Source organism: Nycticebus coucang, chromosome 13 (genome assembly GCF_027406575.1).
Source record: "Nycticebus coucang isolate mNycCou1 chromosome 13, mNycCou1.pri, whole genome shotgun sequence".
Lineage (NCBI taxonomy): Eukaryota > Metazoa > Chordata > Mammalia > Primates > Lorisidae > Nycticebus > Nycticebus coucang.
Genome location: NC_069792.1, coordinates 4317964 through 4334963, shown reverse-complemented (window position 1 = coordinate 4334963; position 17000 = coordinate 4317964). Strand labels below are relative to the sequence as shown.

The window sequence follows — 17000 nt, the reverse complement described above, 5'->3', positions numbered from 1 at the left end:
AGTAATATAGGTACTAATTCCTCTTTAAAGGTTTGGTAGAATTCTGATGTGAAACCATCTGGTCCCGGGCTTTTCTTTTTAGGGAGGTTTTGTATAGTTGATGCTATTTCTGAACTTGATATGGGTCTATTCAACATTTCCACTTGATTCTGGTTAAGTCTTGGAAGGTGGCGTGCTTCCAAGTATCGGTCTATTTCCTTCAGATTTTCATATTTGTGAGAATAAAGTTTCTTGTAATATTCATTAAGAATTTTTTGGATTTCTGATGAGTCTGTGGTTATTTCGTCTTTGTTGTTTCTGATTGATGATATTAGAGATTTTACTCTTTTTTTCCTGATTAGGTTGGCCAAAGGTTTATCTATTTTATTGACCTTTTCAAAAAACCAGCTTTTTGATTTATTGATCTGTTGTATTATTCTTTTGTTTTCAATTTCATTTAATTCTGCTCTAATTTTGGTTATTTCTTTTCTTCTACTGGGTTTGGGGTTGGAATGTTCTTCCTTTTCCAGTGCCAGATTTTATTATTTATGTGTACTAACAGATGCTTGTTTTCTTGATTATTTAGTTCTTTCCCGAATTTTGACATATCAGAAAAACTTTAGGATTGTTGCTGCAGTTTTGTAGAATCATATATTTTCTTAGATTTAAGCATGTTCTTGCTAGAATGACTTTTGGGTATTCTATTTCAGATTATACTCCAAAAGGCAAACTGATTTGTGGTTCTCATGAAAAGAATGTAGGCTGTAGCAGTTGGATGTGAAATGTTCTGTAAATGTCAGTTATGCCTATTATATCTAAAGTGTAGTTTAACTTATTTTGTTTTCTGTCTGATCTCTGTGTTACTGAAAGTGCGGTGTTACAGTCCCCTCATTATTGTATTTCAGTCTGTCTTTCCTGTTAGGTCCCTTAATGTTTGCTTATAAATTTGAGTTAGGGAGGGGAGGAGGGTAGAGGGAAGGGGATTGGTGGGATTACACCAGCGGTGCATCTTACAAGGGTATATGTGAAACTTGGTAAACGGTCTGTGAAGCTAGTGAATGATGCCCCATGAATATATCAACGTACACAGCTATGATTTAATAAAAAAAATTTTTTTTGAGTTAGGTACGTTGATATTTATAATTGTCCTACCCTCTTGCTCAGTTGACCCTTTTAGCATCATATAATGACCTTTCTTATCTTTTTATATGGTCTTTGATTTATGGTTTATTTTATCTGAATCTAGATCCTCCTGCTCTTCTTGGTTTCCAGTGTAGAGAATATCTTTTTACACCCATTTACTATCAATCTATGTGTGTCTTTATAGGTGAAGCAGCATGTAGTTGGGTCTTGTTTCTTTATTTGTTCAGCCTCTCTATACCTTTTAATTGGAGATTTGAGACTATTCACATTCGTGTTATTGGTAACAGTGGACTTATAACTGCATTTTGTTGTTTATTTTCAGGTTGTTTTGAGACTCCTCTCTTTCATTCGTACTGTCTTTTGTAGGTGAATATCACTGGTGGTAATTTGTTTTTTGCTGTTTTTTATTTTTGGTAAATCTGTTATAGGTTTTTGTGCTGTGGTTACTATGAGGCTTACAAAAAACATTTTATGGATATAACAAGTTATTTCAAAGCGATAACTTACCTTAGAACACAAAAGAATAGAAACAAAGTCAAAACAAAAATCCTACACTTGACTTCTTCCCACATTTTGACTCTTAGTTGTCTCAGTTTACATATTTGCGAATTAACTATCTTGTAAAAGGTTGAGGAAGCTATTATTGTTTTTGATAGATTTGCCTTTGGGGCTTTATACTAGAATTATAGGTGGATCACTCATCACAAGTACAGTAATGTATATTCTGTGTTAGTCCATGTACTTAATTTTACTAGTGGATTTTATACTTTGAAAAGTTTTTGTGCGCACATTAGTGTTTTTTACTTTAAGATTGAAGAACTCCCTTGAGCATTGCTGGGAAGCTGGGTCTGGCAGTGACCCTCTACTTCTATTTGTCTGTGAAAGACTTCATCTTGCCTCCATACTGAATCACGGTTTTGTTGGACACAATATTCCTGGATTGTAAAGGTGGGGGATGGTTTGTTAGTTTGTTTGTTTTCCTTTGAACACTTGGAAAATGTTGTTTCACTCCTTTCTGATCCATAGGATTTTGGTTGATGAAGTCTGTTGCCAGACTAATTGAAGTTTATTTATATTTTAAATATTTTCACTCTGCTTTTGGGATGTTCTCTTTGTCCCTTGACCTTTAAGAATTTGGTTATTAAATGCCTTGGGATAGCCTTTTGGGTTAAATCTGTTTGATGTTCTAAGATTTTCCTATACCTGGATATTTATATCTTTCTCATGTTCTGTTACAAAAGTATTCTGTTACTTTGTTGGGTAAGCTTTCATCCCTTACTTTGGTTTTGCTCCCTCATGAATACCAGTATTTCTTAGTTTTGATCTTAATGTGGTAATTTTCTATGTCTTGTAAGTGGTCTTTGTTCTCGTCTGTGTATTAAGTTTGTTCGAGACAGAGTCTTAACTATGTCACCCTCAGTAGAGTGCAGTGACATGACAGCTCACAGCAACCTCAAAATCTTGGACTTAAGCGATTCTTTGCCTCAGCCTCCCAAGTAGCTGGGACTACAGGCGCCCACAACAACGCCTGTCTATTTTTTTGTTGCAGTTGTCATTGTTGTTTTAGCTGGCCTAGGTTGAACCCACCAGACTCGGTGTATGTGGCAGGTGCCCTACTTACTGAGCTACAGGTGCCACCTCATCTGTGTATTTCAAATAGCCACTTTATGGTTTTTCACACTTCACTGTGTGGTTCATTCTGCTGTTCAGAGGCTCAGAGGTGCCCAACCTTTTTTCCTTTCTGCTACATGTTAAAAAGAATTGTCTTGGGCCACACATTAAGCACACAAACACTAAAGAAAACTGATGGGTAAAAGAAAAGGACCCTGCATAGTTTTTGCAATATCCGACACCACAGATAAGCAAAGTAATTGTCAGATTATCTGCATGCTGCCCATAGGCCACGGGTGGGACACCCCAGCAAGTATTTCTTAGGTCAGCCGATATACTTCCTGGTTCCAAGATTTCTGTTAGATTTATTTCAATTTTTCCTTGTTAAACTTCTGATAAATTCCTGGATTGCTTTCCTGTGTTATCTTGGAGATCACTGAGTTTCCTTAAAACCGCTGTTTTGAATTCTTGGTCAGAGAGCTCACCAATTGCCATCTCATTAGGATCAGTGACTGGAGTTTTGCTTTGTCCTTTTGAGAAGATCATGGGTCCTTGTTTGCTGTTTTTTCTTGGAGGTTACTTCTGTTTTTGCATTGAAGGATTAGTTCTTTATCCCACTTTTCTCTATCCAGTTCATGTTGTTTTCTCCTGCATGTATTTACTTGGGGCCTCTCCACTGCGAGGCTGCTGCTCCCTTTTTGGCTCTGGGTTGCAACCTCAGCCCACGTTTACCTTGGCGTTAGCAAATGGTCAGAGCACTGCCTGTCCCGAATGGGCCAGGTCCCAAAAGGATCATCCCCACAGTGCGGGATAACCAGGCACTTGGTGCCCTGGGAACCTGGGGAACGGACCGTGGCTGCTCTTACTTTGGGGTCTCGTTTGGCCAAGACACAAAGCAGTTTCCAGGGTGAGGATGGTGGTGCCACCTCCCCCCTCTCTGTGTTTACCTGTCCACCCAGACACTTGTCCCTTCAGGCAGCCACAACGCTACCGGTGGTTTAAGGCCAGGGTAAGTCTCCTGCCATTGAGCCCAGAAAGATGGGGAAGTTTGTTGACCACTTCAGTTTTACTTCTTCCAATGTAGGAACCGTGAGATGAGGGGAGGTTTGCAGCACGGTTGGTGCCTGGCAGCGTGGGGAGGAGGATTGTGGATGTGGACGTCTGGTTCTTACACTATCTGCTCATAGTTTTCCCACCTCTCTGAGGCTCTGGGAACTTTCCCCTCCTCAGACTTGAACTCTGGGTTTTTACTAATGAAGAAGTTAGTGCTGTATATTTGTTTTTGCTTTTTCGTGGGAAAGATAAGCCAGCTTCTTTATCACCTTTTTGGATTAGGAAACTTCCCATTCAGTTTCCTTTTGTATGGTATATTTTTTCTGTCTTTTTCATTTAATCTCTATATCATATTTAAAGTGAGTGTTTTATAGACAATATCTAGTTGGTGATTCTTTATGGTTTTTAAATCTTAAACAACAGTCTCCTTTAGTTGCCATTTTAGTTCATTTACAGTTAGTGTAATTATTGATACAGTTGGATTCAGTCTATCATTTTATTTCATTTTTTATTTAGAGATGGTTTCTCACTATGTTGCCCACACTGGAGTGCAGTGCTATCCACAGGCATTAGCATAGCACACTATAACCTTGAACTCCTAGATTCAAGACAGTCCTCCCATTTCAGGCTTTTTATTAGTTTGCTTAATTCCTCCCTTTGTTGCTAGAGAAGATCTCAGTGGGGTGTGTGTGTGTATTTGGGTTTTTGGTTGGAGTGGGGACCTGGGAGAAAGAAGCCATCTTGCCTCTACACCACTCTTTTAGAACCAGAAGTCTCTGACAGTTAATAATTGAAAATGTGCACACTGAGTTTATTTCTAAACTGACCAAACACCTTCAATAATTTATTGCTCTTTAGTTTTTCTTTAGAGCAGTTTCTGATCTTAAGGAATGCTATGGCTTGCTTTGTGCACTGGGTATAGGTTTGAAGGTGGGATGGTGAAGAATGGGGAGTGTAAAAAACGTTTATTTTTTACTTTCTTCTCAAAGGTAACAAAACCGTTAGTCGTAGTAGGTGTTAAAGAAAGAGTCCAAGGGTAATAGTGTGGCACTAAGTAGTAATTATAACAGGGTAAATAATTATTAGTATGATTCTGTGGTTCAAATATAATATCTACCATCCAAAACAGAGGTATCCAACCTTTTTTTTTCTCTGAACTCAGTGGAATAATAAGAGTTGTCATGGGCCACACGTTAAATATACAAACACTAAGGAAAGCTGGTTAACAAAACAACAATCTGTGCATACTTTCAAAGATATGTAGCATCACAGATAAGCAAATTGTCCTCATAAAATGGACATGCGGACCACAAGTTATACACCCTGAAATACACCCCTGAAACGTTTCTTCAGTGACTTTATATGGAAACTTTAATATTCATCACCTGTGGACAAATGTGATAAAAAATAAGCATAACAAGATTTTAGGGAGCCATGTTAGGTGGACTGTATCCAGTGAATCCTAAAATACTCTTCTGTGTTTGTCAGGGCAGCTATATTGTACTTCAGTTATTACGAAACACAAGAACATCACATTCAAGAGTGTTGGGGGGTTTTTGTCTTCATTTAATTATTGCTCTGTTAATTTTATGTGTACTTGTAATGTTCAAAACTTGAACCAAATTTAGTCATCTTCAGCTTTTTATAACCCTAATAATTTATGAACCGACTTTCACATGCATAGTACTCTGGAGTGGAAATTTGTGCACACTGGGACTCTGTTACCCAAAATGAAGAAAGCAGAAAAATGTTTTCCTTCAAGTGGTAAAAGGCAATTCAGCTTGAAAAAATGAGAGGGCTGGAAAGATTTAGTTCATCGGATGTTATTTGTGGAGAGAAGCAAGCCATGTGGGGGTATAGTAAGTCAGTAATAGAAGATGGCGTGGTTGGTATCCACATGTAAATACTGTCAAGCAGACAAGAACATGGTTTGAAAATTTATGAGACAGATTAGGGGTTGAAAAAGGTTGGACGGGACCGCCATAAAGGCTATATATATTTAATGCTGAAATCATACAGAGAAGAGTAAAAATGGACTGAAGACAAAGTTTTACTTGTTCATCTATATTTAAAAATTAGAGGAAAAGGAGCCAGTGAAAGATGCCGTGACGCAGTCAGTAGAGGTGATCTACTGTGCTAAATGTCCAGAAGCCTAAAAGGAAGCAAGGTCATTTGTTAATCTGTGACTGAGTAGTTTTGGGGAGAAGTATACAGACAGAAAGTCAGCTAGTGTAACATACTCTTTCAAAGGAAAGAGAATGGTGTTGAACATTTTTGTAGGCTCCTTGAATTCCAGCAAATTTATAGAATTAAAGCAAGGGAACAGGAGAGGTGTCTTAGTTGACCCAGCATGTTCCTTGACACAGAGACTGAGAATTAAGGAGTTTCATCTTCTGCCTCTAGGAGGGAAGTTTGCCAGAAGTTATGTTTAATAGAGAAGTTGGGTTGGTAAGAGAATGACATTATGCTGTACTTTGTAAGACTTTCTAGCGTATTTAGTACTATTAAGTTGATATTTATCCTATTCTTACCTTTGTGAAAGTACATAACAGATTTTTCATGCTTTTCTTTTTCTGTATGTATTATTTTCTCTGAAATTAGCAAAATAGTGTGAAATATATCTTAAACTATTCACTAAAAGTTTTTTTTATATGTGTGCCCTGGTCATTTAGCTCGATCCAAGAATCATTCGACCATTTATAGCCGAGTGCCGTCAAACTATTGCCAAACTTGATAATCAGAATATGAAGGCCATTAAAGGGCTTGAGGATCGGCTGTACGCCCTAGACCAGATGATTGCCAGCTGTGGCCGGCTGGTGAATGAACAGAAAGAGCTTGCTCAGGTACCTACAATCAGACTTCTCTTTGGAAAAAGAATTTGTGGTTTGTCTATTCAAGTGTTTCATGTTCAATATCATTTTGATATGCACCATGTTTTTATTTCATCCTTGAATATAGTTAACACATTATTATTGTTTGTATGTAATAATAACAAATGATCGTTCTTAACGGTTCTTGGCTAAAGTATAGTGAATGAGCTCAGCTACTGTAGATAAACCATGAAAGTCCTACTTGCACCTGTGAAAAATATTCAATATTTTAAAATATGTTAACAGCATATAATAAAGGCAATCATTGCATAAACATTCAAATACCTCCTCCTCTCCCATCAAAAAAAGAAAAAAAATATGAAATGAAATTTTTAAGGACAGAAATGTGAAATCTTAATGAATTTACTAATAGTTAGATTTTAGGTCAAATTTAATGCATTGTTACAAGAATTCTGCTGTCAAAGTAGGTTTATAAGCAAAGGAAGCTCAGACATTTCCCCACAGATCAATGTCTTTAATTCGTTACTGCTTTCCTCTACCCAGCATGACAAGTACGATGGCAAAACAGCTTATAGCCAAATTGTTGAATTTCATAGTCGGATTCTAACACACACTTTCCTAGTATAACTTTCCTCTGCCAATATTTCCCTCTAAAATGTGCTCTTTTGTTAGAAAGACTTTAAAAAACAAAGACTGTGCATCCTTGATGTCGTCAAGATCCATAAATTAGAATGGCATCTAGTATTATATTTACTTTTACTGATTGTTTTTATTTTCTCTTTTGAAAATCTTTTTTTTTTTTTTTGCAGTTTCTGGCCTGGGCTGGGTTTGAACCCGCCACCTCTGGCATACGGGGCTGGCGCCCTACTCCTTTGAGCCACAGGCGCCGCCTTTTTGAAAATCTTTTTAAATCACCTTGATTTCTCAAGGATATTTTTGCTGGTACATGTGGAAGTCTAAGTTGTTTCCTATTTACTTTTAGTGCTTTCTTTGCCTTTGGTTTGGTTTTTAGTGGTCGTACTCTGGTGTGACAAGACGTGCCAGTCTTTTTACCCTGCATTGTGCTTGTAGTGCTTCTTGAATTGGTGATTTAATGACTATATCATTTGGAGAAATTCCAGGTTTCTCTCCAGATCTTGCTTTTGCTTTGCTTGCTTTCGTCTCTCCTTCACTGATCCCAGTTAACGTGTGTTAGACCTTTCATTTACATTTGCTTCCTATATTTTCTATCCTTTCTTTCTTTCTTTCTTTTTTTTTTTTTGAGGCAATCTCACTATGTTGCCCTGGGTAGAATGCTGTGGCATCACAGCAACCTCAAAGTCTTGGGCTTAAGCGATTCTCTTACCTCAGCCTCCCAAATAGCTGGGACTATAGGCTCCCACTACACAACACCTGGCCATTTATTTGGCTGCGGTTGTCATTGCTGTTTGGGAGGCCCGGGCTGGACTCAAACCCGCCAGCTGCGGTGTATGTGGCTGAGCCTGTTTTCTATCCTTTCATGTCTGTTTCATTATAGATATTTACTTTAGAGTTATCTAATAGATCTGATTCTTTTTAGCAGTGACCAAGTTAGTTGTTTACTGATTTCTTATTTTTGTTTAATTTTCAGCTCTACAATTTCAATTTGCTTGTTTTGTTCATACAGTTTTAAATTTCCAGCTATAATATTCAGTCTTAGCCATCCATCATCTCTTTGATCACATATTAACTTAAACGTCTTCATCTATTAACTCTATTATCTGTGCCTGTGCATTTGTTTATAATTTGTATTGTTTCTTATAGTTTTTATTCCTTCGATCTTGCCTTTTCATGTGCTTATTTTTAATAATAAAAACCAAATAAATATTATGAGGCCTAGGATAACATCTAGAAAGAATTGTTTACTTTTGGCATGTGCTAGGGACTATTGCAATCTTAAATTACGTTAATCCAGTTTCAGAAATGTAGATGAAGGGAAATTGGTCTTCCAATTCTTGTGATGGCCAGTCTGCTTAATTGTGTGATGTAGCTTTTTGGGATTGGAATGTATATGTTTTCCATTGGCTTTGGTGTTTTAATTTTTTATTTCCTAGCTCTACAGAGATATAAGGACTACTTACTATTTATTTTTAGCTTTAGTCTTCTCTTCAAGAATAAACAGTCTCTGAGACAAAGCATTCTGAATTGCTTACTTTCCCTCTCTTGGTTTCCTTCTCCTAGATCCTGGCCCCTTCATTGTGCCTGACTCCTACACTGCTGTCCTAGATACCCTGTGCCTAAATCCACAGTGAGATGGTCAGCATTACCATGGCATGAAAGGGTACTGTTACCATAGACCAGCAGTTCTCAACTTGTGGGTCGCCACCCACAGGAACTGTATTAAAGGGTCATGGCATTAGGAAGGTTCAGAACCACTGCTATAGACTGAACCGTATTCCTGATCTTTTATTTTTTCACCATTGTTTTCTTTTTTAACCTTCCATAAAGTGAATCAAACAAAATTCATTTAACCATACTTCTTTTGATTGTCATTTATTTTGTTTCACTTTTTTCTTATTACAAATACTGTTTGAATACCCACTATGTTTACATTTACATATCTGTTCTAGTATTTCTTTTTTTTTTTTTTGAGACAGAGTCTCATACTGTCACCCTCAGTAGAGTGCAGTGGCGTCACAGCTCACAGCAATTTCAAACTCCTTGGCTTAAGCGATTCTCTTACCTCAGCCTCCCAAGTAGCTGGGACTACAGACGCCCACCACAACACCTGGCTATTTTTTGTTGTAGTTGTCATTGTTTAGCAGGCCCAGGTTGGGTTCAGACCCATCAGCTTCAGTGTATGTGGATGGAGCTCTACTCACTGAGCTACAGGTGCCAAGCCATAGTATTTCTTTAGATATAATCTCCAATTATGGAATTATGGAACTAAGGTCTCTGTGCATCGTAAGTATTTATTAATAATGTTATAATACTTTTCATAAAGCAAAATCAGCCAACATTGCTAGTAAATATTAAGTATAATTTTCATTTAATCAATGCTTGTCTGTATTTCCTCTGAATTTTCATCTGCCAAATTTTCTTTATATCATCTGGGTAATTTTTTGCATATTTTAAGTTATGCAGATACTATGTCTCTCTCTTGAATTTATACAGATTTTTTTTTGATAACAGTTTATTGAGATATAACCCACATAACATACAATTCACTCATTTAAAGTGTGCAATTCAGTGGTAGTTAGTATATTCATAGAGTTGTACAGTCATTACCATAATCAATTTTGGAACATTTTTCATCGCCTCAAAAAGAAATTCCATCCCCATTAGCAGTCACTCCTTGTTTTCCCCAAACACTCCTTTCTTGGGCAACCTCTTATTTCTATTTCTGTCTCTATGGATTTGCCTATTCTGAGAATTTATACAGATTTTAGTACAGAAATTTTAAATTTAGGGCTAGTCAGAGTGGCTCATGCCTATAATCCTAGCACTCTGGGAGGCAAAGGTGGGTGGATTGCTTGAGCTCAGGAATTCGAGACCAGCCTAACCAAGAGAGAGACCTGTCTCTACTAAAAATAGAAAAAATAGCTGGGCATGGTGGTACATGCCTATGGTCACAGCTACTGGAGAGGCTGAGGCAGGAGAATTGTCTGGGTACAAGTGATTGAGGTTATTGTGAGTTGTGATGATGCCATGGCATCTACCAAGGGTGATAGAGTGAGACACTGTCTGAAAAAATGGAGAAAGAAGAGAAAATTAAACTGATGAGCATTAATTTTTTAAAAATTCAGTGTCTTGTGCTATGATTGCATCTGTTAAATCTATTACATTTAGAAAAACAGGGGATATTAAAATCTTATTTGAAAACTAAGCAGTTTGTGTTTAACCTAACAATTTTCCTCTTTAGTGACCGTTCATGTCTTTCATGACACAAAATAATGTTTTTTTAAATATTTTTTCTCAAAGGGATTTTTAGCTAATCAGATGAGAGCTGAAAATTTGAAGGATGCATCTGTCTTACCTGATTTGTGCCTGAGTCATGCAAATCAGTTGATGATTATGTTGCAGAATCATAGAAAACTGTTAGATATTAAACAGAAATGTACCACTGCCAAACAGGAACTAGCAAATAACCTCCATGTCAGACTGAAGTAAGTGATTCTTGTATAACTATTTGGGGTTGTTAGAGTAGTTGTTGATGGTTATTTCTCCTAAGTGACGGGTAATTTTCACATACCCAATATTTCAAATAATGAAATACTTGATTGATTAACTTACCGACTATTTGATAAAAACTTGTGTGTGTTAATTTCCTTAGTTTCACTAGTAAGGAGTTACTTTAGCAAACTTTTCTGAATGTTGACAGTAATGGGTTTCATTCTGTAGGTGGTGTTGCTTCGTAATGCTTCATGCTGATCAAGATGGAGAGAAATTACAAGCTTTGCTCCGCCTCGTAATAGAGCTATTAGAAAGAGTCAAAATTGTTGAAGCTCTTAGTACAGTTCCTCAGATGTACTGCTTAGCTGTTGTTGAGGTTGTCAGGAGAAAAATGTTCATAAAACACTACAGGGAGGTATGCAAGTATATTCTATTTTAATTGTATGTGTACTTTAATGAAGTGGTATATGTTTTTTACCATAAGCTTTCCTCTTCTAGTGGGCTGGTGCTTTAGTGAAAGATGGAAAGCGATTATATGAAGCAGAAAAATCAAAAAGGGAATCCTTTGGGAAGTTATTTAGTGAGTATTCTTCATTAATAACTTTATTTACCTATTTAAAGAAAATAATGTTTTTATCCTATATTCTTGAATTACCTGTAGCATAAAGCATGTATTAATATATACTATTAAATATTGAAATCTAAGAAAGTATGTTTTGGGGCGGCGCCTGTAGCTCAAGGAGTAGGGCGCCGGTCCCATATGCCGGAGGTGGTGGGTTCAAACCCAGCCCCGGCCAAAAACCACAAAAAAAATTAATAAATAAATAAAAATAAAAAAAAAAGAACATATGTTTTGAAGAGTTCAATCATTCTTAAATTTTAAATTAGAAGCATTATCAAATTGTAATTTACTTTTTCAGAAACTAGAGATAATTTTTTGCTTTAAATAAAGTTCTAAAATAACCATATTGTTAATTTCTTTATACAGGGAAGTCTTTTTTAAGAAACCGTCTGTTTAGGGGACTGGACTCCTGGCCCCCTTCCTTTTGTGTATGTATTTATTTTCTAACCATGGTTAAATTTCATATGTTTTAAAACCTTTTTTCCAAAAGTAGAGGCATTTTTTGGAAACTCACAGAAATTGTTGTTTTTTAAAAAATCAACACAAAAATGTTTGGGCTTAAAAAGCCATTTGGCATAAAGTTTTAAGTTATATTCAATATATTCAAAATGTTTGGTCAAGAATCTTCTTAACACAGGAGGATGCCTCATGCTTACTGCTGTTAGGACGGGGGAATAGATCGCCTTGTCCTTCTTCCTTCCCGTCTCCCTCCCTCTTTCTCCCTACCATTCCCTCTTCCCCTTCTCTTTTTCTTCCTCCTCCTCTGTTCCTCTCTATTTTCACAAACTCCCTTTCTGCTTTGACAAGTCAGAATTGGGTGACCTTTTAATAAGTCTTCACTGGAATTAAACCACGAAATACTAGTTTGCTAATGTTTCTTACATGGGGAGAAAACATTTTCGGAATCCAAGCAGTTTGGGAGCTGCTGGTATTTTTTTTCTTCTCCCTAGGTAATTCTGCTAAAGTGTTAACCATGTTTATGTGTTGTAGGAATTTCTTAGGAATTTAAATGAATACTTTTTTTAATATCTGAGAATGAATGATATACTAGAAAGGGGTTCCCATACTCATTTATCCTGGAACACTTTTTTATGAAGAGCATTTTTACAGGTGCAAATCTGCTTGAGTAATAATTCAAAACAAAGTTAAAAGACACTATTTTTGGTCCTTTTATAAGGAAAGAAATGGTACGGTTAACATTTTTTAAGGAGGCTGAAATTGATTTAAAGTTTGTGTTTTGGAAAATGTAGTGGAAAGATCAAGGAGAGAGGCACAAGGAAGGAAGAGTTATGTGGAAGAAATTATTTTTGGACCTTGTTAAAGCAACAAGGCATGCTGACAGGTAATAGTAATAGACGCAGGGCTTGAGAGGCCATGCTGTAAGTCGTGGAGACCTTCTGGAATAGCCTTTCTCTAGCGAAACAAATGGTTTTATTTAATGTTGATGGGAACACTAGAATCCCCATAAAATGATGTTAAAAACAGACAGCTCATGTCCTAGTCTGCTGAAAGTGCAGAAAAAGGGAATACCATCTCTTCATTGGATGATAGTTTATTTTTTATTCTGTTTCTTAGGTTTGACTAGATCATTTGAAGTATTTTTTCATATTGGTTATAGTGAATCTAATTGTGGTGAAAACAATATGTGAATTTATCCTATATTTTCTGGTTAAAAAATTTTTTTTGTGTGGGGGGGGTATAGACTCAGAAGCCTCGAAAATTTGACTGTGAACTTCCAGATATTTCATTAAAAGATTTACAGTTTCTGCAATCATTTTGTCCTTCGGAAGTTCAACCATTCCTCAGGTAAATGTCATTGGTATTTGTAACTGAACTTGCATTATAAGCTTAAGATGTTTTCACGATTCTGGAGCTGTGTAAAGTAGCACTGTTAGTCTTAATGGGTGGCAGGATATAGAGAAATGTTTCATGATGGACTGGCTCCGGGATTGCGTTAGGAAATTTCTGGGGTGTGCTGATAGGATCAAAAAATGAAAATAACCTGAATAATATAGCAAGACTCCCATCTTGTAAAAAACATTTTTTAATTAAAAAAGATGAAGATAAAGTAGAAGTCTTATGCTTTTTATGCAGTTTATTTTATCCTAGGAGTTACTGCTATTAGGAATTCTTTTTTCTTTTCTTTCTTTTTTTTTTTTTTTTGAGACAAAATCCCACTATGTCACCCTCAGCAGAGTGCCATGGCATCACAGCTCACAGCAACCTCCAACTCTTGGGCTTAAGCGAATCTCTTGCCTTAGCCTCCCAGTTAGCTGGAACTACAGGTGCCCGCCACAACACCTAGCTGTTTTTTGTTACATGTGTCATTGTTGTTTTAGCTGGCCCGGGCTGGGTTGGAACCCGCCAACCTTGGTGTATGTGGCTAGTGCTGTAACCACCGTGCTATGGGTGCCGAGCCACTATTGGGAAATTTTATCATCGATTTGCTGATTATGAGGCAGACTTCATAACAAAGACTTCACAAAGTACTAAAGCACCCATGGCATTAGCCTAGCTCACAGCAACCTCAAACTCTGGTTCAAGCGATCCTTTTCCCTTAGCCTCCCAAATAGTTGGGACTGTGGGCATCCACTACAACACCTGGCTAGTTTTTCTATTTTTAGTAGAAATGGGATCTCACTCAGGCTGGTCTGAACTCCTGAGCCCAAGCAATGCCTTGGCCTCCCAGAGTACTAGGATTACAGGCCTAAGCCACCACAGCTGGCCAACAGTGCTTAAGGCTTGACTGCAATAAATGTGAGTTCCCTAGGGAATTCATGTTATTTTTTGATGTGTTAAAGTAGTGTGTTTTCAGTCTTTTTCATCGAGAAATCAGAAGTCTAACATGATTATATTCTGTTTCAGGGTTCCCTTACTTTGTGACTTTGAACCTCTACACCAGCATGTACTTGCTCTACATAACTTGGTAAAAGCAGCACAAAGTTTGGATGAAATGTCACAGACCATTACAGATCTACTGAGTGAACAAAAGGCAAATTCAGTTTTTTCAAATTGTTGTCTTCATTAGTGTAAAGTGTGTGTGTTGCTATAATTCTTCCCACCTTTCTCTCTGTTCCTCAGGCATCTGGGAGTCAGGCGTCTCCCCAGGCGGCCTCTTCTCCAAGGATAGAAAGTGCAACAGGAATCACAACTACTACCTCACCAAGGACTCCTCCTCCACTCACTGTTCAGGATCCCTTGTGTCCTGCAGTCTGTCCCCTAGAAGAATTATCTCCAGATAGCATTGATGCACATACATTTGATTTTGAAACTATCCCCCATCCCAACATAGAACAAACTATTCACCAAGTTTCTTTAGACTTGGATTCATTGGCAGAAAGTCCTGAATCAGATTTTATGTCTGCTGTGAATGAGTTTGTAATAGAAGAAAACTTATCTCCTAATCCTATAAGTGATCCACAAAGTCCAGAAATGATGGTGGAATCACTTTATTCATCCGTTATCAATGCAATAGACAGTAGACGTATGCAGGATACAAATACATGTGGTAAAGAGGATTTTGGAGAAGCTCTAAATGTCCAGTTGGAAAAATGTAGAGTTGTGGCTCAAGACACTCACTTCAGTATACAAAGCATCAAGGAAGACCTTTGCCACTTCAGAGCATTTGTACAAAAAGAACAGGGTGATTTCTCAAATTCATTAAAATGCATAGCAGTGGAAATTAAAAGCATTATTGAAAAAGTAAAATATTCTCTGGAAATAACACTAAAAGAAAAACAGCAAAAAGAACTCCAGTCTTTAAAAAATGAATATGAAGGTAAACTTAATGCTCTAATAAAGGAGAGTGAAGAAAATGAAAATAAAATTAAAAAATTGAAAGGAGACTTAATATGCCTTGAGGAAGTTTTACAAAATAAAGATAATGAATTTGCTTTGGTTAAACATGAAAAAGAAGCTGTCATCTGTCTCCAGAATGAAAAGGATCAGAAGTTGTTAGAGATGGAAAATTTAATGCACACTCAAAATTGTGAAATTAAGGAACTGAAGCAGTCACGAGAGATAGTGTTAGAAGACTTAAAAAAGCTCCATGTTGAAAATGACGAGAAGTTAGAGTTGCTCAGGGCAGAGCTCCAGTCCTTAGAGCAAAGTCATCTAAAGGAACTGGAGGACACGCTGCATGTTAGGCACACACAGGAGTTTGAGAAAGTTCTGACAGACCACAAAGTTTCTCTGGAGGAATTAAAAAAGGAAAATCAAGAAAAAATTAATCAAATGCTAGAATCTCATGCCACAGTTATCCAGGGAAAAGAAGAAGAGCTGAAGGAATTAAAGTGTAAGGTTTCTGATTTGTCAGACTTGAGATGCAAGTTAGAAGTGGAACTGGCACTGAAGGAAGCAGAAACGGATGAGATAAAGATTTTGCTGGAAGAAAGCAGAGCCCAGCAGCAGGAGACTTTGAAATCTCTTCTTGAGCAAGAGACTGAACACTTGAGAACAGAAGTAAGTAAACTCAACCAGAAGATTCAGGATAATAATGAAAACTATCAGGTGGGCTTAGCGGAGCTAAGAACTTTAATGACAATTGAGAAAGATCAGTGTATTTCAGAGTTAATTAGTAGACATGAAGAAGAGTCTAATATACTTAAAGCTGAATTAAACAAAGTAACATCTTTGCATCACCAAGCATTTGAAATAGAAAAAAACCTGAAAGAAGAGATAATTGAACTACAGAGTAAATTGGACTCAGAATTGAGTGCTCTTGAAAAACTAAAAGATGAAAAAATCACTCAGCAAGAAGAGCAATACGAATCAATTATCCAGACCCTTAAGAAAGACAAAGAGAACTTGGTTATGAGCCAGAAACAAGAGAGAGAACAGTTAATTCAGAAGCTTAATTGTGAAAAAGATGAAGCAATTCAGACCACCCTAAAAGAATTTAAGTTGGAGAGAGAAATTGTTGAGAAAGAATTATTAGAAAAGGTTAAACATCTTGAGAATCAAATAGCAAAAAGGTAAGTATTAAGTTTAGTGTGTGATTAATAAAATTAAAATATTAGTAATTCAAGTATGTATGTGTGTGGGTGTGTGTGTGTGTGTGTAGGTAATCAGGGTACTTTGTTTTACTTACCTCATATACCAAATGGGATAGTTGCAGGAAGTAAGAACTTTTAAATAGTGTATCTTGCGAAACATCATAAAAATGTCAGATCATAGGAGTCCATTAATGGCTTTTAAAAAATGATTTAGAATTTTGAATTTTCAGAGAAATGATTTTGAAATTTTGAAATGTTTTAAAGAATCTTCTTTATACATTGCTTTTTCTTGATTTGTTTGCATTTTTTTCTAAGTTCTTTGATTGAAATTTATTTTTTTCTCTTTAAAATTAGCATGTACATATTAAAAACTATAATGATTTTCTCTCTGTAATGTTTAGCAAAGGCTATATCATAGATTGGGAATATGTAGCTATATAGTGTTCCTCATTATTTTCTTAATATTACAATTTCAGTTCTTACCTGGGTTTAAAACATAATATTTTTAAATTCCAGATTGGATACTGTGGTTATGGGTTTGGTGTTTGTGCAATTTTTATTATTTTTACTATCTGATATTACTGCCTTTTTATCACAGTTGATGCTATTTCTACTTTTTAAAAATTTATGAAGGGG

General features: G+C 36.5%; 1 protein-coding gene across 4 annotated transcripts in view; it reads left to right on the top strand.

The window, feature by feature from the left end:
* RB1CC1 (RB1 inducible coiled-coil 1) overlaps positions 1-17000 on the top strand; it is a 93997-nt gene that overhangs the window by 48476 nt on the left and 28521 nt on the right. For all 4 annotated transcript variants that reach the window (XM_053558601.1, XM_053558600.1, XM_053558602.1 and 1 more), the window contains 8 exons: positions 6459-6629; positions 10557-10741; positions 10977-11163; positions 11247-11328; positions 11737-11798; positions 13073-13176; positions 14236-14362; positions 14452-16343. In XM_053558601.1, the coding sequence (XP_053414576.1) occupies positions 6459-6629; positions 10557-10741; positions 10977-11163; positions 11247-11328; positions 11737-11798; positions 13073-13176; positions 14236-14362; positions 14452-16343 (2810 nt within the window). The remainder of the gene's footprint in view (positions 1-6458; positions 6630-10556; positions 10742-10976; positions 11164-11246; positions 11329-11736; positions 11799-13072; positions 13177-14235; positions 14363-14451; positions 16344-17000) is intronic.